General features: G+C 41.8%; 1 protein-coding gene across 6 annotated transcripts in view; it reads left to right on the top strand.

Moving 5' to 3' along the window:
- The window catches only part of PLAGL1 (PLAG1 like zinc finger 1), a 53411-nt gene that overhangs the window by 22701 nt on the left and 8652 nt on the right, over positions 1–22058 (top strand). For 5 of the 6 annotated variants that reach the window (XR_013928575.1, XM_080390061.1, XM_080390062.1 and 2 more), the window contains 5 exons: positions 13294–13449; positions 14464–14576; positions 16829–16978; positions 20463–20582; positions 21560–22056. Coding sequence is in view for 5 of the 6 variants with exons in the window: in XM_080390061.1 (XP_080246187.1) it covers positions 13294–13449; positions 14464–14576; positions 16829–16978; positions 20463–20582; positions 21560–22056 (1036 nt within the window). In the remaining variant the exon portion in view is untranslated. The remainder of the gene's footprint in view (positions 1–13293; positions 13450–14463; positions 14577–16828; positions 16979–20462; positions 20583–21559; positions 22057–22058) is intronic. The other variant, XM_080390065.1, reaches the window with a different exon arrangement.

Genomic DNA, 22058 nt, shown 5'->3' on the forward strand with positions numbered 1-22058 from the left:
CAGGTTCCAGTGGTCTGGGCTTTGTGACAGCCAGGTTGTGCCTTGGAAATATGTCAGTGCACAGGAGAACGCTAAAGAATAACATGGCAAATCTGTACAGATGTGAAATGACTCTAGATCATTATGTCTGTTTTTATATAAATAAACAGCACAGAGCCAGCCCATGGGCTTAGTACTGGCCTATGCTAACAAGCAACACCAAGGTGTGTTTTGGGGATAACATTTACTCTGTTCCAAGTAAGAAACTGGATGTAGCCAGACGGGGGGGGAAGAGAGGGAGGTGAGGAGCATTTAGACATGTGGAGCTGATGCCAGGTGGTCTCAGCACCAGGGAAGTCTTTGGTGCTTATTTAGTAGTAGACATGTAGCCTAACCACCCGGTCCCAAAGCCTGACTGCAGCACAGTCTTTCAGTAATGCTTGGTTCAATACAAGGTCAAATTCTAGGTTTAAAAATCTTGTTCCAGGTCACATTAATGAAGACTAGATGTATAACTAAACAGAAAAAAATCTAACCAAACCAGAACAAAACCCCTTAGATTCCTAGGAAAAAAACCGCTGCGGTGTGGGGCAATTGCACAAAGAAAATGTCACAGCTGCACAATACAAGTGTTGCTGCAGCTAGACCTCAAACTCCAGCAGCTAAGTCTTCAAGCCTGTGGAAATAAATCGAAAAAGCCAACATCCCGTTTCAGCGTGATGAATTTGAGGTAGCAGGTGTTTCACTGTTTTGGGTGGAGAAGCTGAGGAAAAAAATAAAGTTTATAAAATGTCTGGCAGCTACTGAGGCTTGGCCAGTTGGAGAAGCAGCGGACTTCCCTTGGAGCTTGTTTTTCTTTTTATCCTTGGATGAACTAGCATGCAGTATATTATGCTGCCTGAATGTAGGGGTTTGTCATGGTTAGCGCCGGGGGCTGTCCCGGGAATGCAGGAAGGCGACGGGCGTGAATGGAGCATGCGGTGGTCGGTGGGGTTCGAGCCCGCTCTTCGGGAAACCTGTTGCTGCTCCTCTTGGCCCGAACGGCCAAAGCCACGCAGGAAAGGAGGTGGATCTTTGATCTCTTTGTTGTAGCTGCTCCCTGGGAATTTGCTGAAATCAATGCCCTGTTTTCCTGAAGAAATGAATGGCTATGCCTAACTAGCTTTGTGAAGCGCTGGGGAATTCACCGCTTCTGTTTATTGACAGCTGAAAAGGAGCACATGGTGCTGAATGGGTCCTCCCGGGGAAACAAAACCGCGCAGTTAGACTTAGTTGAACACAGGGACATTTGGAAGCGTCTGCCGGAGGAGGACGGCATGGTTCCTGCCACCTTGTACTAGCATAGCCTGACTTTTTACTAAAAATGCCATTTTAAATAAGGTAAGAATTGTTTTGTTTTCCCATACGTAGTGAGATTATCAAATGTTTGCATTTGTGTTCTCGGGTGCAAAAACAGTGTTTGAATTGTATCCTGTTATGGGAAACACCCAAGTGACTCTTGTGCTCTTTCTAGCCTCTGTGTACGTCCATTTGTTCTTTATCTAATGGTAATTAGTGAATATGAAAAGTAATAGGAAATAATTTGGTATTTGGGTCTTGCAGTCAAGTCCTGAACATCAGTCATTTATGTAGGCTATTCTATGCAATTTTTCATGTCCTTGAGAGTCAGCTGAATTGCCTCAGATGATTTCTTGACTGGTACAAGTTGCTGCGTTAATACTTCACACAAGTCTGTGCCTAGCAAGCAGGCCTGTCTGACAGAGAATCTGGGAATCTAAAATCCCTTGAAATGTAAGGATATATTTCTAAACCTCTGTTTCTATGCATAGACTTAAGGCAAGAGATGGACTTACCACTACTTTCTGCATTTAGATTACAGGGTTTTTTTTGTAAAGATGGCAAAGAATAGCAAGAGGAGGATGATAATGAAGCAGCAGTATTTTCTTCATGTGAGTCCAGAACAGTTTTATCAGACCAAAGGAATTCGGTGTGTAATTCATATGTAAATTTTCTACTGAAAACAGGAGAACAAATCGCCAGTTTCTGCATTAGTTTCTGTGGTGACTGAAGCAAAAGATTTCTGAGCTCATGCAGCTATAACTTTCAGGTGTGGCCCATTTATGACTGCAGAAAAAAAGTTAAGTAATGTCATTTCTTCCTTTGTCAGTATGAGTGTAAGGGCAAGCTCCAAACAGAATAATTGCCATAGTGCTGCCGCCTTCTTACATGACAGTAGGAATTGCTGGGTTTGTGTTGCAAACCTGATTAAAAGTGTCTGTGCACGTGTGCAGTTGTTTGAAAGCCCTTGATAGTCTCCCTAGTTTCAGGGTAAGTGCTTGGGAAGTTTTCACATTTTATCGGGGTAGTTTGTGTTCCTCACTCTGGCACTTTTTCTGAGTGACTTTGAGCCAGCAGTCTTACTAGTTTTGTCTCATTTTGCTCTTGTCTGCGGCAGATAACTTACTTGTTTTTCTTGGAAGCATTGTGCCTCCATATGCAAATGTGCTTTCTTTAAAATACTTTGTGATCCTGAAAGTGAAAATACATTGCTTAACTGTAGAGCACCAGCATTTTTGCTTGTGGCTTCTGTCTTTAAGTTTCCAAGATTTTCAGAGGGAAAAACAAAAAATGCAAATGCATTTATGATTTTGACAAAAATGTAAAAATACTGAGCTCAAGCAGGCTGATACCGATGTTTGTGGGCTCTGTTGTCATACTTGTTATTCAAATTTGTCAAGTCTTTTTTGGCATCACTTAAGTATATTTATACATGACAGGCACAGGAAGCCACTAGAATTTAAAGCTAAAGCTAATTTAAAGTTATTTTATTTATTTATTTATTTATTTAAAGTTATTAATTTAAGTTCGAAAGGAGATACACTTGTAGGTCATTTTAATGCTGTAATCTGCATTTGTTATTAAAATGTTGGCTGATGAGGGTTTCTGGGTAGTTACAGTGGTGTAAATAGAGAAGAATTACGATTGTGGAAAGCTGAGTTGGTGAGAGCTTTTTTTAGTTAGTGTAATGGAGAAGAAAGTAGATGATTCATGTGTGACACAGAAGGTGGCATTTTTCTCGGTTACTTGGGTGATAAGGCAAGGCAGTGTGTATTATGTTTAACTTACTGGACTGGAGGGTGCTTAGCCAGATGTGTGTAGGGAAGTGCATGGGGATGTTTTGGCAAGCAGTTGTCCTTTTGCCTCTTCTAACATCAGGGATCTTTATAAAATACTAGTATTATTGTGACCTATAGGCAATTTTGAAGTGGAAGGAGTATAAAATAATTGAATTCCAATCCACAGAGTAAGAGACACCCAATACAAACCTGGTTATGTGATTATACACAGCTCTAACTAAATATGCATGTTAAATGACCAGGGTTATACAAATAAGTATCTGAGGAATGGTGTATTTCCCCCAAGGTGATGTGTTTACCATCTGTTGATCTTGTTCTTCAAGCTAGGAACATATGAAAATGGGAGCAAATTATTTGTGATTTTTGCTTTGCAAGGTTGCTTCTTAGATTCTAGTAATAGAGACTACGGTTATTTTTATTTTTGTGACTTTCGGAAATAGTTTAAAGAAACTACAAATTAATCAGAAACATAGAAAAAATGTTTGGATTTTATTTCATCTCAAACAGAGATGACTGCCAACAGAAGAATAAATAGGGCTTTATGGAGGTACATTATAATCTGAATTAGTGCTTCATCTGCAGAAGAAATCTGCATTTTTTTCTAAACCCACAAATTTTTGCAACTCTTCAATAATACTCTCTAATCGCATACTTTGTTTTGGAGAACTAGACTGAAGGCTGTCCTTACACCTGAGGAGAGTAGTTATGTTAAGGGAAATGTACTATACGGCTGCCCAATCTGCCTATTTTATTATTCTTTCTTCATTAGTTTGTTAAAGAAGCTGAGGTGGACATAATTTCTTTAGTACAGCATCAGTCAAGACATTAGGTAGTTACCTTATGGTTCCCGTTTAAAGTCTTTAGAGTAGAAAAAAGAAGTACCTATTGGATCTCAGAAAAAAAGAGAGCAAGCAAATGGAAACACAGATATGACATCTGCATGTGAGTATTTATTTCATAGAAATACATTTTTGTGTCTGTTCAACAGCAGAGCTTACCAATGTTTACAGTTTTTTAAATAAATCACTTCATGCCTTAAAAGAGGAGAATAATTTAACAGGATAATAAAGGCTAAGGATGAGGCACTCCTACCTGTTTTGTACCCAGAGAAGCTGGGAATCAAACATCCTTTACATGTTGGAAATTAAGCAAATAATAACAGGAGTTGTTGGCTGTATCCTCTGTTGTGAAGGTGATGCTTAGTAAGAACTAAAGCTGTTCTGCTAAGCTGTTAATGCCCATTCATTTACAAAAACCAATGCTTTTAAAAGATGACTCCTACATTTCAGTATTTTAAATATATGCTTTATGTTTCATGAGTAAATTTTTTTTGTTTTGTTTTCTTGGGTGAATTGGAATACCTGTAAGAGGTTTGGACAGTTCACTGAGGAAGTTAACTGATTTTCCAGATTTTTTCAGACTTAGAACGTAATATGGATTGGAGTGTTCTTTCAGGATTGGCCGTCCAACGTCTCAGCCCCCAGCAGTCCTAAGTGTCTGTGTATTCACTTCTCCACATGGACTTCCTTCTTTCATAACGTGGCTACTCGCACATCAGTAGGGCTATATGTATGAACTTCTACCCACAGAAGTCGGTCCTATGGTTTCCACACTGCGCTTTTATTCCCACTAGATGTAGCTTGCTTCATATTGTTATAAAGACCTCAATTTCTCCAGCCACAGGATGAGTACAGCATCTCTTCACTCTGTCGTGCCAGGCTTCCTCATTGCATCCTACAGCAAACTCACATTTCCTTCTCCAAAGCGTGTCTACCTGCCTGGTTCTTTCTACCAGTAATCAGCTGGAAATATATCCCAGCCACTAGCACCTTTGATGGGAGAGTTTCCACAAGTCCACGTTCAAAGCTGTGTCATGAGTGGAAGAGTGAGAATTGATTTGGGCATGTTTCCTAAGGTGTCTTTTGCCACTGAGCCCTCCACCAGTCTCCTCCACATGACATCTGGACTTGGTGGCCAGTAGCAACCAAGTTCAGTGAAGGAGAGAGAGACCCAGTCTAAGGTTTCCTTTTAAGGGAATGTTGTAGGGCTTGGAAATCTTTCAACTAATTAATACTAAGCATTAGTCATTACAATTGCTGCACTTCGTTTATCAGAATTGAAACCATGGTGTTGACCTGCCATGTATAAAACAGCCAACTGTATTACTGCACTTCATGGTGTGTGTGGTTGTGTGCATGTGTATTTATACATACCTGTGTTTAGGAAGACATACGTGTTTGTGAATTTTTCTGCTAGAACAAAGATGGAAGATGCTGGTGTCTGTGTTAAATTGCAGCAGTAGCAATAACATCCACTGAAAGGCCTGACACTAGAATAAATCAAATTATTTAAAGCCTGCCAAAGATCTCCCCAAAAGAAAAATGCTTGAGACCAGCTAAAGCTGCTTTTGCTGTGGGAGTTAAAACTGGTGCTGTGGGAGTTGTAGATTAGGGGGTCCAGCGTGTGGCCCAGGAACCATAGGATGCCTATGAGCAGTTTGAATATGACTTTTGATGGCTGGCTGTATTTCTGTGGACACGGAGGGATTTTAGTTTTGCTGCCTGCAACATGGAAGCAGTGCAGTTTGGACAGCACTAGTGAAGACTTAAAGCAAAGTGTCACAGCCAAGGAGCCGCAGCCTTGCACCAGGACCAGCTGCTGCTGGCTGCTGGGGGAGGTGGACAGAGTGCAACAGGAAGGCTTGGCTCTCAGGAAGCTTTTGCTGGGCATTTTGTAGGATGGGCCTATGCTGACTGGGACTGTTTCTCACAAAAAAAATACTAGTTGTTTCTGTGAATTTGCTGTTAACCTTTTTCCCTGTTTCTGGATCCAGTTTTATGGCTTCATGCCAAGCCAGTGGAGGGAGAGGGAGAGGGAGAGAAGGAAAAAAAAAACCCCACCAAAAATCCAACTGCATTTTTCAGTTTGATTCTTTGAAATGTATTCAGCTTTCAGCGATGTGAGAAGTCTCTGTGCTGATAAGAAGCTCTTACATGTAAACTGCGGGAGGTGACTTCACTTGAACTGTGCTCATTATCTATATGGGTTCTGATAGCAACCAAACCCCATGTGGTGTACCAGAAATGTGACATGTACATTTTAGTGCCAGGAATAACCAGAAAAAGATTATTTTTTAAAATGAGCTTTCAATCAATCAATCAATGCTTTGATCTCAAGTCATTTTTAGATGAATGAACCTACCAAGAACTTTGATAAACTGGTTGCTCAGACTGCAGGGTGAAGTTAAACTTGATAAACACACCTACATACTTGCCCTGCTGTTTGGTTTGCTTGGTTTTGGGTTTTTTCTGTAAGTTTGCAGGAAAGTTTTATAAGTTACTGCCCTTTCAGGTGTTTGAACAGTGAAGGTAATTTTTTCTTTCCTCCTAGCTGAGAAGTTTGCAAGATACAGCATAGCACAGGTATCCTTATTCTGCGCAAGCTTTTTGGGAACCTGCTGAAGCTGCTGTGTGCAGTGACATTGCAGAATTTCACAGCCTGGCTGTGCTTCTTGAGGCTTCTCTAACTGTTTTGCTCTTAAGATTTGCTAGATGGAAGGAGCACAGTAGAAAGCCTCATTGGGATTGGTGGGAGGATGACTTTTTATGGTAAGCTGGTTAAATTCCTTGTGGCTGTGCCTGTTGTCAACAGCTTCATAATCAACAAGCAAAAAGCTTACTGTTCCCAGATGTGCTCGACTGTCATCATGATTACTCCGTATTAGGAACTAGTAATGCATCGTAGTTGTTGTTATCTTTTATATGTTTGTATAACAAATAGTTCTGGAGTTCTGGAGAGTTTACATACTGGAACTTGTGTCTGTCAGGAAAATGCATGCATGATTTGTGTTAGAAGATTTCTTTACAGTCAGGTAAGTGTTGAGCCTCCCTTCTAGAGGCATCCTTCCCTAAGAACAGCTGTGCTGGACAGGATTGTACTGCTGTGAGGCAGGAACTAGTGCCTTGATGGATGATCTCCCACTGCTGGAGACCCGAGGATGTACTGTGCCTCTGAATCTTCTTTCCTCTTGGGAATAAAGGCAGGGGCTCGATGGAGGTGAGGTGAGGGAAAGAGTCACTGCAAATCAGTGGCTGGGTCAGGATGCCTGAGGGCTGGGCTCATTTGCAGTGCTGGGTCCCACTTCTAAAGAATTAGCTTGACCTGCTGGTTTGACTGAACATATGGGGTGGCAGTAAGTCATGTTTGCTCTTATATTTCTCTGTTTCTGTCTCCAAATGTAGTAAGTAATTTTTTAAGTTTTACATTTTAGTAGTGAGGTCGTGTGCCTGTCAATATGTTTAATGTTAAGGATGATTGCTGCGATGTTTGCAAAACACCTATTGTTCTCTTCCCTGGGGAAAGGCAACCCCAAAAGAGGCATAGGCATTTACTTGTGGGGTGCTGCTCACCCGTGTGCAGGACCAGGCTCTTCCTCCCCCTCCACCAGCATCACAGGGGCTGTGGTCCACTTGCCTGCAAGCCCGGAGATGGCAGTCGGCAGCACAAGGCCTTGGTAAGGGAGCCGATGTTGCCCCAGTAGCATGTTCCACACTGTCTGTGCTGGTGCCACCAGACTGTGAGGCTTCAGGGTCTCAGTGTGTCAAAGACATGGGAACTCACTGCTTGAAATCTACTGGAAGTTTCCCACTCAAGCACTTAGGAATAAGTCTCTTCCCCTCCTCTGCCCCCCTTCTTTTTTGGGGGGGTTGTTATTTTGAGTGCAGGGTTATGGAAAATACAATACCTGCTTCTCAACTAATATGCTGTGTGGTGCATGAAAGTGCAAGTTTTCAGTCTTTGTTCAGGTGAGCAATTATGATTAGAAAGTCGGCCTGGAGTGTGTTTTCCCAATTTTTTTTTTTCCTTCACCTTTTTTCCATGCAGAGCTGAGCAGGTAAAATTCTGCTAATACAAGGTTTTGTTGTATGAGGTAGAAGAAACATGAAAAGGAGACATTGAAGAAATGTTCACCTGTTTTTCTATTGGACTAGTTGGACTAGGTATCGGTTATTACAGTGAAAAAGTGAAGATCGCTAGTAGAAAATTTCACATGACAGAATATCAGAGGTTAATGGGATTTGAATAAAATCATTCGGAATTCTGGTAATTATAACAAGTTCTATTTTACTAAAATATAAGTAGGATGAATTATTAATCAGTTAAGAGCTTCAGCTCCTTTGTAAATGCTCTTTGCACACCAAACTTATGACATGTAAGGCTTCTTTCACAAACATTTTTTACAGAGGAAATGTGTGGCAGTGGCCCAAGTAATGGGATAATATCTTGGGATGAACTGTTTGCTAATTGAGTACTTTGAATTTTTTGCCAAATAAATTGTATTGTAGAACAAGGTTTTGAAGCTTTCCCAGCAAGGAGCTTTGCAGAGCAGACCACATGGCAGGAAAACCTCATGTGCCTTTGTGTAAGAACCACCAAGACCGGCATACTTCACATGCAGTGTGTCTTAGACAAAAAATGTCCACAAGGTATTTTTGCAGCATTCCTCTACATGCAAGCTGTACAAGACTAACGGAGCACTACAGTTTTACTCTGGGATAAATTACCGGTGTTTGCTATGCAAATCTTATGATTGTAATTAGGTTAGGATTTGGACTGCTGTGTACACTGATCTTTGTTCCCTTCTGCACACAGGAGCTAATTCTAATGCTGCAAAACAACACAGCAAATGTTGAGTGCTGCTCAGCCGATGATTGTTTCTCATGGGCCATCTTGCTCAAAGCGCACATTTTAAAGGGAATGATTTACCTGTGCCTTCACAGGGCACATGCATCATAGCTCAGGCATCTTGTGGTCCACTGAAGTGTTCAGGTACTGTAAAGTCTCGCTTGAAAGTAGAGGTTGGAGAAAACACAGGAAGGACTGCCAGATAGGCATCTAGTTATTAGCAAACTGATTTTTAAAAGTGATGTTCTGCCACCGATTGGTTAAGTAGCTGGTGGTATGTTCGAGCTATCACAACAGTGATTGCAGTTCCTAGTATGGCTATGTATAGCTCCTGTTATCTCTGCAGCCGGACTTTGTGTAACCGCAGCCTGTGGCTCCTTGCCCACGCTAATGAGCTCTCCCCGAGGACGGGCTTGTGCCTGTGGGGGTGGCACGGCGCTTGGACGGTGCTGCTGTTTTGGAAACTCGAGTTTGTTAACTGTGCTCAAGTCCAGCCTGCCCGAGCCGCCACGGCAGCTTGGCTAACGCTGGGCTCGGGAGCTTGTCGCTGTGCAGCATGGTCGGCCCCAGAGCCATCTGGAGGACAAGGCAAGCTGGCCGCTGAGGCTGCCAGGCTGTAGTCTGCAGCAAAGGAGAGCTGTCACCTAGACCAAGACCTAGACTGGGGAGAAGTGCCAGCACGGTGAGGACAGTACAGGTGAGCCACATTCACAGATCATTCTCCACTCAGGGAACACGACTGTCAGTGTTTTGGTCAGCCCATGTTGTGGGAGTGCCTCCTGCAGCCAGTGGGAGTTATTTTTCCAGTGACCCAAAGAGCAGGAGAAAGCCGTGGCTGCCAACCATGCCTCCCAGTGGCTGGGCAGAACTGGGAGCAGATGTGTTCAGATACAGGGGTACCAGGCTAGGAGTGTACAGGAGATGTCCCCTTCTCTTAGCCCATCCAGCGGTGGTTTGCAAGGACGAGAGCACCTCGTCCGTGCGGTAAGGTGGTGGCTGCGTACCCGCAACCTGGTCAGAGTCTGCCCCTGCACCCGTGCTGGGCTCTTCTGTTGTGTGCCTCCCCACTGCTGCAGTGGAGTTCAGCAAAATAAAAATCTTACCAGCTACAAGATCTATTAAGCTTGAGTAGTTTTATCTACAGATAGATAAAAAGGGCATTATTTGGAACTTTTTCAGAATCATTGCAAAGACACAGAGAAAGAACAGAGAGGTACCCTCTAGGGGACAATATAGCACTGCTGCTCTAAAGGTACACTAAATGACACGGTCTGGTTTTTAACAGCCTGTAACTTCTGTGGATCTTGTTTATTTCTTTTTGTTGCCTACTCATCTAAATCACAGCAGAGCAGAGGAACATGCTTGCACATTATCAAGCATTCCTGTAAACATGACGTTGGATGCATTAATTTTGTTTGTGTAAATACAATTTAAGAAAGCAGGGAAACTGTAAAAGCATCAAGTGAGGTACTGAAGTGCCTAACAAAAAGCAGAAAAATCTTCTTCACAGAAAGTGATTTTTCTAACCAAGTGTATTTCATTCCTGGTGCTGATATGATAAAGTGTGTGTTGTTTCCATAGCTGGATGCTCCGTATTTCAGAACAAGTTAGAGTGTATTCTGAGGCTGTTGCTGAAAAAATTACATTTTACTTAAGCAGCCAAGTTAAAAGGGAGCATAAAATCTGTGAGCTTTGCAAACCAGTGCCATGCTGCACCTATGGTTAATGCATACATTCCTTTGCCAATGGCATCAGTAATTTAGCATTGAAATACAAAAGATCATGACTTGGTCTGTATTTATCTTTGAGGAAGAATGTGAACTTGACAGTTTTGTGCTGTTAGTTTGGGGGGGAAGAAATTACAAAGACCTCCATTCCCCAGAGTAGTCCCTAACATTATATTGACAGCAGTCCACTCCTGTGCTTCTGCTACACCTGGTAATTTTTAGTGTGCAATAAATTCAGAGTCAGGCTACTAACATGCTGGTGTAGGGTCAGAAATACTGTGTAGTGAACGTAATTCTGAGACATCTGTTAAATAAATCATCTAGTTATCTTCATACGCCATGTAATGAAACAGAAAATCCTAGAACAAGCCTTGGGCAGCTCTGGATATTTCAGGGTGCCGTGCACCCAGTCAGAATCCCAAGCCATACTAGCAAGGTGCTTAATAGCCACTTCCAGCGCTGCAGCTAATTTCATTCAGTGCTAGCTGATGGTTTCATCCTGCCAGTGAGGTGTGCCAGGTGAGGAGCCCTCTCTGAGGCCAGGAAACTTGGTGGAATGGTCGGCACCGGTTCGGATGCAAATCGGTGCCTGATTTTGGAGGAATGCCTTCCCAGCACCCACACTGCCTGAGTGAGTAGTTTCAGACCTTATATCTGGGATCTGGAGGACTGATGGGCGTCAGGTAATGGGGCACTAGCGCTGAATTTGGAGGCCAGTTCACGGAGACCCTTTTTTCCCTTTCCAGCCTTCCTGTGAGCTGCCCACCCTGGGGCCTCTGCGGTGGGCATTGCCCCAGGGCAGCTGGAAGGTTTGCTCAGGAGCTCAGGAGTGATGAATCACAGAGGCATGGCATAGGTTGATAAGGTCGTGTACTTTATGATTAGATACATCCTCCCTCTAACAGTGGTTCTTTGTCTCTATTATGCTTTTGGTAATGTTTTTCGGCAGTTTGCATACGACAACTCTCCAAGCAGGAGCTGTTTGACTTGAGACAAAGTCACTATTATTCTAGGTAAGCTCAGGAAACACTTAAAATTTTGTTGCCCCCAGAAGACACAGATCATTGGGAATTCACTTAAAAGTCAGTTTAAGTTAAATCACCAAGAAAATATTTTTTTTTTCTTGCCGCCTAGCTGTAAAGGACTTCCAGGTACAAGAAAAATCTGCTTTGCAGCTGTGTTTTTTATTTTTTGTACATTTTAAGTGATGGCTGTAGAGTGGCGTGTCCTTTGTCCATAGTGCTAGCAAAAAAAAAAAAAAAAATGTATTTCAACTGTTCATAGTGCAGGTGTACAGTCTGCAAGCCATGGCAAAACTTCTACATGGTCCCCAAATTATTGAAAAATATGGACTACTGCAGTGCCCGCAGCCTGACCAACATGTAAGTGTACCTCCTCAGTTAGGGTTGGTGGGGTATCCAAAAGAACTCAGCAGGAACACGTTAGGCCTATTTGTGGAGATTTTGGACTAAGCTCTTGAGGCGTGTAATTTAGTCAAGTGCCTACTTGTGTTTACAAACCGAAACCTTTTTGAGCTGCCCTGAATCTGGCGTTTGTGGTGCTGCTGTCCTTTCTCAAACACCATCTCTGATGTCCCTCCAGGTGGTGTCACCTGAGCCCTTACGCTTCTCTTGACCTTTCTTTGGCTATGAGCCCATCTGTGGTGAAGCCTCATCTCTCCTGCCCCAGTCTATGCTACAGCATCCCATGGCTCTCTTGGACTCTCTTGGCCGTTCTGGCTCCTGTCCTCTGCTTCTTATTGTCACTTGCTGAATAGACTTGCTCAGCAGAGTTTTCAGAAGTAAAACAAAAAGAGGTAGTCATGGATGACCAATATCAGCTTTTCCTTTTAACTCAGTTGTAAAGCATTGCTGGCTCACTGGTTTGGTTTCTACTGTCTATAAAAAGGTTTTGTGCAAGAAGTCCCCTTTTTCCCATCGCCCTGTGTGACACCAGTGCTGGGATGACCTTCTGCTGGAGAGTCTCATTGCTCAGTTGTTTCGCTGTTCCGTAAGGGTTTCCCTGACAACCAGTTTGAGCTACGCTGAACCAGAAATATCTTGCTGTGCTGGGGGAGAGTCAGTTTGCAGACATGCATTTCTCCTTAATGACTTCTTTGGACGGTTCGTGTGTTCAGCCTGCAGATGTCATTATGGTGAACATGTGTCATACCCCTTTTGCTTACTTCCACAGGCAGCACAGTCTATGAGGGGGTTGCCCTTGCGTGATTATCAACTGAGTTGTAACTGTAAGACCCGTCATACTAATTTTTCGTGGTACACCAAGCGTCTCGTCTTCTGAGAATGGTCTGTGCAGGCTCGCAAAGTCACAGTAATCTTTCTTGTACTCCCTGGATCTCTGCAAAAATTACCTTGGTTATTACTAGCAACTTTGCCCTTCTCATTTCTGTATAAATATATGCACCTTGATTTATAGGTGTGCATGTTGTGGGCTCCATTTTTGCTGCCATCCTAGTCTTCAAAGGCACAGTTTGCGACACCTTCAAATGAACATGCGTATAAATAGTTGGAGGTCAGGACCCGCCAATTTGCACAGGAGGGAATCCACAAACTGGAGGTGTTATTTCAAACTTCTTAGTTCAGTTTTGGCTTGCAGATTATTTTTTCACTACCTAATGTGGAACAGTGGTGTGAAGAAAAGCACTGGTAATTCAAGACGTGTTCTCAAGGTGACAACATTAAAGAGACTAAATTGGAGAGCGATACATCCTTCTTAGTAACAGGTTCCCTTTTCTGGATTTGTAGGGTGTGAAGATTGCGGTAAAAGCCTTATAGGAGAATGCAGACTCCACGGACCACTCATCAAGGCTAAAGATAGGGTTATTCCTAGCCGAGCCCGTCTCACCCTACCTCATTACCTCACTTTGCGAGTGTTGGAGCTGCGAGCCGGAAACCAGCAGAGTAAGTATTTTGGCTCCTTTTCACACATTTGAGAAAGAGGAGGCAAAAGTACTAATACTAGCTTCTTTTCATCAATAACTCAAGACATGATCATTGGGTATTAGCAGTATGAAGACTACTTTATTGTCAGCTGAGCACAGCTAAAGCTCACATTCAGCTACCATTTTTTATGACTGATTTCTAGTAACTTTGATGCATAGACTGGTGGCAGAATATTAGCCAGAGGTGGTATGGCATTTAGCTGTGAGCAGTTAGCTCTGTTCAGTCAATACAAGTTTAATGAATGTTGAATTTGTGTCTAACAGTAACAACCATGCACTATTACATACTTTTTTCTTTTCCCCAAGCATGCAAATCAGGAAACTCAGAAGAACACAGGGGGTTAATTTACCTTCTGCAGCATCTTCAGTTCATATTATAGAAAGACTGTTAGTTACCTTCTGAGAGCAGGGCAGTTTGAATGCCCAGACTTGAACAAGGGAATGAGATCCTCAGTGTGCAATTTTTTGACAGCTACCTGTGTAAAATTAGTCCTGCCTAGATTGCATTTCAGAAAGAGAATGACAAGATTCCTGTTGTGTTATGCCATTGGTATTAGGTAGGAGAATAACTAGAATGATTAAGATAGCTAACGCTGTGTTTTTATAGGATCTCCCCACTCATATGTGGAGAGAACAACCTCGTAAATTATGCCAACAAGCAGAGCACTATGATAACATCAGCTTGTAGGTTGAAGAGTATCAACACATTTGTGTTGCATACTCAGTTTAATATCCTGTCATGTACTTTAGGCATTTCTGTATTTAACGTAATACCCATTTTTTAAAAAAATGTCTATACATATTTATATCCATTTTAGATTCTTTCCATTAGAATTATTTATGTGGGTTATTTGTCTAGAAGAACTGTTCATGGGTTCTGAACTATTGTGTTTAGCTCCATTTTCACAACTGTAAATATACACTAAATAGTGATGTCTATATTAATATTAGACTGGTCTTTTTTTATTCACAGTCCTTGGAGTATTTGCAAAGAAAGTAATACAGAAGAGAACACAGTTTGGTCCTTATGTCGGTCAACTGTCTACAAAACTGACCCGCTATGATGAGAGCAGGCTAGTCTTGCAGGTAAAAACCCAGTGACTTACTATGAAGTGCATATGTATCTTTAACAGTTCGTATGCATTTATGTATTTTAACCAGTCAATTTGACGTCTGATCTAGTTAATCAATTGTACATCTGATCTGTATGCATGGATGTAAATCACATTATTAGACAGCACAGCATAATCTGACGTACCAAAATGTTCCCATATATTGTGTTTTCTAGAATTTTGCTTTCCTGTTTTCTACTTTTACCACTTATGGGGTGATTTACTCTCAATAAACTTTTCACAGAGCACAGACACTGGAAGTATCCAAGGATAGTATTGTCTTCCCAGATGAGACAAAAGGATTTGTGCTTAACACCATGCCACTGGGAGGGTTAAGTTTGTGCGCTGAGTTAGCAATAGTGACAGAAATATACACTAAGGCACCTGCTTAGTAGGGAGGAACAGTGCCAGGGATGGGGAAGCACTTCTTAATGATGTGATCATGTATAAACTTTGACACACAGTGCTCTAACTCAGTTCATTTAGTCAGATTGTTATTTGGGGCTGGTACCATCCCTTGCTGTATGCGCATCTGGGCTGTGACATTATTGTTTGTATTTTATTGAGCACAAATGGTGGCCTCTCAGGACTAGCCTAGCTTAAACATAATGTACATGCACATCCTTTCCCACAGGAATTCCTTGGGAGCAATAGTTGATCATAATCCTCTAGGCTCCAGTCTTTGCATTTTGCGGCACAGGGCCATGCCCGGGCACACCTCTGTCATACGCAAGTCCGTGGTCAAGCCACAGCCTCCATCAGGACTTCCAACAGGTCCCAGTTCTTCCGGAGCCTGCATTTCTTATCAGGCCTTCTCACCTCCCAGGAGAGAGGGACCACCAGCAACTGTCATGTGACATGCTTTATGTTTTCATTTGAGCTTTGTGCAGAAGCTTGGGACTGAAAAACACTGTGTGATGTGGAGGAAGGCATAGGTACAGACACTTCTGTAACTTCCTTTGAGGGCAAAAGTAATAGCTTCAGTAATCGCTGTAAACTTGATTTGCTCGTGGAAGTCATGTGAGTGATCTGCTAGGAAAGCAACGCTGTCCTTCTGTGGGATTTTCATGCCATATTGACACCAGAGAGGATTTGTTCTTCTCCATAACTAAATTTCTTCTCTCTTTTTATGAGACACTTTAGTTCTCACAAATGCAGAAAACTTACTTCTCTAACAAGCTTGTGAGCATGGATGAGCTAAGCACCCAGTTCCTTCCTCTTCACCAAGCCATTGTAAACCACACCCTATCCTCTATCAGTCAGCCCCGTTTGCTTAAAGGTATACAATGATAAAAGCACAGCTCTAACAGATGAATGGATTGTTTCTTCAGGAGACTGGAGTCCCAAGTTTCCTACATGACGGCAGTAGCTGCCTTAACTTCTCCCTAGCAGCATTCCGAGTATGTGACCAAACTTGTCCTACAGGCAGGTGTTTTCATTGGAAACATGACAAAGTTAGATAAAAAGTTCCCAGAAGCAATGGAAACACAACTTTTTTTTTCCAGTTAATTGCTCAGTTACATGCTTAGTAGAACAGATACATGCTGTACTGACGTCTGTTGTACAGCTTCAGCTGCCCATGTTCAAGACTATATTGCAGAAAAGCAACTGTCTTGTACGAGGTTGGGAGTGTTTGCCTCATAGAGGCATTCTCTTGGAAAGGAGCGTAGGAAGAATGAAGTAAAGCAAAAAGGAAGAGATCTTTTGGCACAAATCTTCATCTGTATTTACTTTTTGCATTGTTAAGGGGAAAAAGAGAAGACAATTAAAATGCCATTGTATTGTATGTTACCTCTCTGATCTTATTACACAAGTTATACAATTGTTCCATGCAAGAGGTAGTGTTAATACAGCACTAAAGTTTGAGATTATCAAGTACTCAGGAAGTACATTAAGGCATAAAGCTTATCTTTCTACCTGCCTGCACTTAGTTCTTATAATATTATCTTTATATAACATAAAAATGATGAAATATAAACTGGAAATACATACAAAGGCCTACAGTTATTTTAGTAGCTGTTTGACAGGTATTCATTCGTACTTTCTTTTGCACTTGGTATTCTTTAAGAGTGATCTATTTCAAAACAACCACGATTTCAAAGGGTGTGTGACCAAGACAGGGTAAGTAACTGATAGCCATGATTCCAAGTTAAAGAAGACTAGCGTGCATCTATAGAGGACTTGGTTTTATCATGTTCTTTCTCCTGTCTTCCCCCTTTGTTTCAGGTATTGAAAGATGGAGGGAAGTACTTTCTGGACACTCCCAATGAAGACTGTGGAAACTGGATGATGTTTGTCCGGCTAGCCCGGAACCAAGAAGAACAGACCCTTGTGGCTTATCAGCACTGTGGAGAAGTCTACTTCACAACTGTTAAGGTAGTTAAATCCACATTGCTTTACCTAAAATCCAAATGGAAATTCATAGGCAAAAGTTCTGAAAGGCTAACCCTCTTTTACAGATGAAAGGTTGAATATATTCTGCCAACTAGATCTTTATTACATACCACCTTTTATATCACTTAATCCGTAATAAAGCAAACAGCGTACGGGGGTTTCCAGTAAAAGGTGGTGCATACCTGCTGTTGTGGGTAGCGAAGAAACTGAGCAGGGGGAAACAGAAATACCATTCATGATGGCGTTGTTTAAACCTGAATGTTGCAAAGTTCTTCAGTTCCAGATAGGTATGTGGTGAGATTATCTAGCATTGTTACATTCAAAACTACTTCATCCTGGAAAGAATGAACACATTCCTTTTGTTTATTACAATTTTGGACATGCATTGTATTCTGAGTGTGTTACCAGGTGCTTAGGAATAGGGTGCTAAGCAGAATCTTTTCAAACTATTTTCTGTGCTTGTTGTCTGAAAACTTGACTGCAGAACCTAAAATACTGCAATGTTGCCATGAAATTATCAGTTTATGTTAGAGATTCTGGACTGCATCTTCATTGGAGGAGAGAGAACAAAGTACTCTCTATTTATAAATGACACTGGAACATACAGTTTTGGGTTTTTTTGCTTTGGCCGCTTTCTCAGGCAAAATTTGCTGTAATCACGACTTTTTTGTACACTTAGGAAACTGAAATTTTTATGTTGAACATTCATTGTTTACTGTTTTAATATTTAAGTTAATGCTTGTATATCATTGTGAGCAACATTACAAATTAAAAAAAAAAAAAAGAGAGAATATTTAGTCAAAAGAAGTTACTGTGGGATTAAAATCCAGCATTTCAGTTTAGTTTCCAGGATTGGCATATGTTTCTGTGGTATATGTGTTTCTCTACCTTTACATGAGAAAAATATTTATCACACAGTGATGATGTGAGAGTAAGTTACTAGTGATAACACTTAACAGCTTCCAAGTCTTTATAACAGTATAAAGTACTTCTTTTGGATTAATATTAAGGTATTTGTTTTAAAAAAACCAAAATCAACATAAGATAGCATATGCTAATCTGAGTCATTGTTTAGGCTGCGTTTGAGATTCCGATGCAGTCCATACCATTTGAGATTTCAGTTTGATCTTAAATGCACGCTGCACTTGTGAAACTGAGAGGATTAATACTACTGTATTTGGTAAGCATGAACAAATGCTTTTCTAAGAAGTTGTAGTTACGGACTGGTAACTCACAATTTCCAGTATAATTTAAATACTATTGAACTAGTAGAACTCTGCTCATTGGAACAAATGGAGAGTTGCATTCTATATACTGACATGAAGAGTATTTTAGGATTAGGAATGTGTCTTGGAACCTTTACTGTGCTGTGTATCATAGGGAGTTACTTGGGCTTTATTTTTCCAAAGTCCTGGTATTGTTTGTGGTACTGTGGCATCCTGCAGGTTTTGTCCTGCTCAGTGGAAGTGGTAGCCTTTTGCTACACTTAGGCATGCCCTGCATGAGGCTGCTTTAGGGCTGGTTGTGAAAATATTTTCTCAAGTTATTTTGAATATAGTCTGTTAATTTGGGAATAGAAGGATTGGCTTCTTTACTCAGTTTTTACAAAGAGATGGGATTTCAGTGACATGAAACTGCAGCTACAAAAGCATACATGTGAGTGGTATACTAACAGCACCATTGGCGTACTTGCTGATCTAATGACTGCAGTCCTAGAAATAAATGCTTTAAAAAATTACAGAATTGTGAGGGGATAAAAGTGATCCATGGTTGCTGTCTGTCTGATCACAGGAGTTTCACGTGGGTGCTACCATAGCTTTCTCTTAAGTGTTTTTGAGACAGTTCTCAGACTCTGAGACACAATAAATGACAACTAGTAATGGATTTGGATACTGGTGTTTAATCTCAGTTTTACTGTTACCTTACTTGACTATTTCACACACTGATGCACTTGCTCTCCCTCCAAAGTCACATGGATGACTGGGTCTCAGCTTCCCACAGAGGAGATTGCCACTGGTCCAGGAATGCTGGGCAGAAAGTCATGACAGTATCATGCTGTGCAGCTGTTTCTGGGTACCAGTTTCAGGTGTCACTGGCCAAGGTCCCAGTGCATCCCCAGGCATTTGTCCCTGCAAAGCTCCCTGAGGCTTGGTTTTCTCCATCTAAATAGACTATATGCAGGAGCATGATGCCTGATCAGCCTCCTAGTTGGTGGCTCTGCCTCATGTCCTTTATTGAGTGGAGAATTCAGCACATTTAGGCCAGGTGTTATCAAAACATACAACCAACCCACACTGGTTGTAGTTAGCAAGCAGGCTTGTGCTTGGGAGTTCAAAAGTTCAGTTTTCAACATTATACACGCAGTTACCTGTCATCTGTCAGCATTCACAATCTGAGTTGACTTTCACCTACTATGCTTATCTAACACCAATGTTATAAAATAAGTGCATTGTAAGATGTCACATTTTGTGGAATAAGACTCAGCTGCAGTCCTTCCAGGCTAGCTGGTTCTTTTCAGTGGCACAAGTTTAGCTTATTTAAAATAAAACTACAGGTACAGTGCAGATTGGCTCTACCCCTGTTGCAACAATGCTGAAATTAAGAAAATTGTGTACAGGGCCAGGGAGTCATGTAAATCATGACCCCAAAGTTAGTTTTCTCCTTTGCTTTTAAATAACTAATACATCTTTAGCCAGTGAGTGTAATCAGTGCTGTCTTCTTCTATTTACTGTATTATTGACTGAAAGTATTTGTCAGAGGAGGTTATAGTCCAGTCTAAGGAAAGATTTGGGCAGGCATGGCTGGACGGGAAACACTAGATTATGGGTTCCCTTAGTCCTGTGTGGGCAGGCTTCAGTGAAAGGGGGGCAGAGGTGCAGTAAAACACATGTATAGTGAGTCTGGCACATCGGAGTCAGTGCATGGAAACACACAAATTTGACTTGCAGCCCACATAGTGATCAGCTCTGCACCCACGCGCAGTGGGTACTACGACACAACCATGCGACTCATCCAGGAGGCATCCAAGCTGTTGTGCTTTCACGATGCATTTTTCCTTTGCCTGTATCCTGTAGTTAAGTGTTGTGTTCAGTGGGCTTTGAGACATCAAGGAATGGGCATGGGGTGTTGCCTGGAAGGACTGCTGGATGTCTGGACCTCACAGACAACACATCTCACTGAACAAAGGTCATGAGGGCCGAGGCACCCCTCCTGTTACTGCCCCCCCCCAAATCTCTGTATATGGCATTTCTGCTTTTAGAAACTGTGAAAGTGTCAAACCCTAGCGGATAGTAACGCTCAAAAAGTGCTTGGATCTCAGAACGATGTTACCAATAATTTGAGCTGATTCAAAGAGTACAGCTTGGGTAAGGACAATAAATTGCGCACCCCTACCCCTCCAACCCGCAGTATTGTTTGGCACAGGAAAACTGGCACAATTAAACATGCTGATTTCTTCCATTCACAGCCAATTGAACCCCACACAGAACTGAAAGTGTGGTATGCTGCCGATTATGCCAAATTTATGGAAGCTTCTGCAGTCTTCATTAAAGAAGAATCTGATGTCTATCCTTTGCCTCCCGTAGGAGTAAGTACCCTTAATCTGCATTCAAGCCATCGCAGGACAGTAAATTACAGTTTATTTTCATGCTTTCTCAAACAGAGGGGACATAGCCTTACCATGCTCTCCAGAGCAAGCTAGCCCAAGAGCCAGGGGAAGTAAGGACATGTTATGAGAAGCTTACATAAAATGTAGAGGCAGCTAAGGAAGCACATGGCCGTGTATTAATTGGAAGTACATTTCATCAGTGACTGGGTTTGTTGGTTTTTTTTTGTTTTTCATTGGAATTTTTAGAATGTCAGTATTTAAAGAGAATCCAACAGAAGCAAGTAGAGCTCTTATTTCCACAGAAATAATGCTTCCCAATAATGTGTTGCTTGCCAGAAAAATGTTTTAATGCCTCTAAGTCAGGATAGGTTTGAGATCCCCAAGCCTAAGGTGTTTGTTATTAAGTTTAAGAAAGTCTAATGCCAAATGTCAAGCTAAGCGAGGAATACTGTCCTGGAGGCATTAACTATTGCTGCCTGGTAAAGCATGGATTTGGCCCAAAATATAGGGAAGTCCTGTATGGCTAAAATACATTTGTGTTCAGAAACCCACCCAATTTTTGTACTGTTGCAATAGCAGATAAATTGTGTCAGTCTAAGGATAAGATACAAATTGCAACTGCTTCTATGAGCAATTCCGTAACAGGAACAAATGTAGAGACTTTGGAATTCAGTAAGCACAAATAAACAAAGGTGAACAACTCGGAACTGTTACAGTAAATGCTAAACAAAAACATGGAACTCAGTATTCAGCCAGCCATTTTTTCCCCTTTGAGTTTGTAGATTTCTAGAGAGAATCCATTTCAAATTGAACGGCTGTGTGGTAGTACATTGAAGTAAATATCAAAGGACAATCACAGGTCTTGGGAAAGCCCAGAAGATGCAGGGTCAGTGAGAAGAAAATTACGTTTCCTTAGCATGGCTAACAAGAAGGACCTGTTTCTCTTTTTATTGCAGAAAGAGCCCGTAGACCCTTGGATATGCTCCACCTGTAGAAGCACTTTTGCAACTTTTGCTCTGCTGGAATCTCACCAGTGCATCCTTAAAGACCGAGTTGTTACCACCAAGTTCAGACCACAAAATAAATTGGGACCTGTAAAAGCAAAAAGCAAAGTTAAAGGGAAACTGAGAGGAACAGCATTAGGCAAAAGCATTGCTCAGTGCTTTGGGACCATTTCCTGTTCCTCTGCTGCAAAGCTTGGCTGTGCCAGCTCAGGAAGCACTTGTGATGCTCTTGTGAGGTTTATACCTAAATGGAGAAACAGCCGGTCTTCACTGTTGAAGGGAAGAGAAGTGAAGCAGCCAGACAGTTACCCGTGCCGACTCTGTGGGAAGCTATTCGATTCCATTGACAAGCTCACAGTCCACAGTTACGTGCACAAAGGGGAGCGTCCCTACAAGTGTTCACAGCACGGATGCACAAAAGCCTTCATTTCCAAATATAAACTGCTCAGGT

Source organism: Falco punctatus, assembly GCF_963210335.1.
Source record: "Falco punctatus genome assembly, chromosome: 5".
Lineage (NCBI taxonomy): Eukaryota > Metazoa > Chordata > Aves > Falconiformes > Falconidae > Falco > Falco punctatus.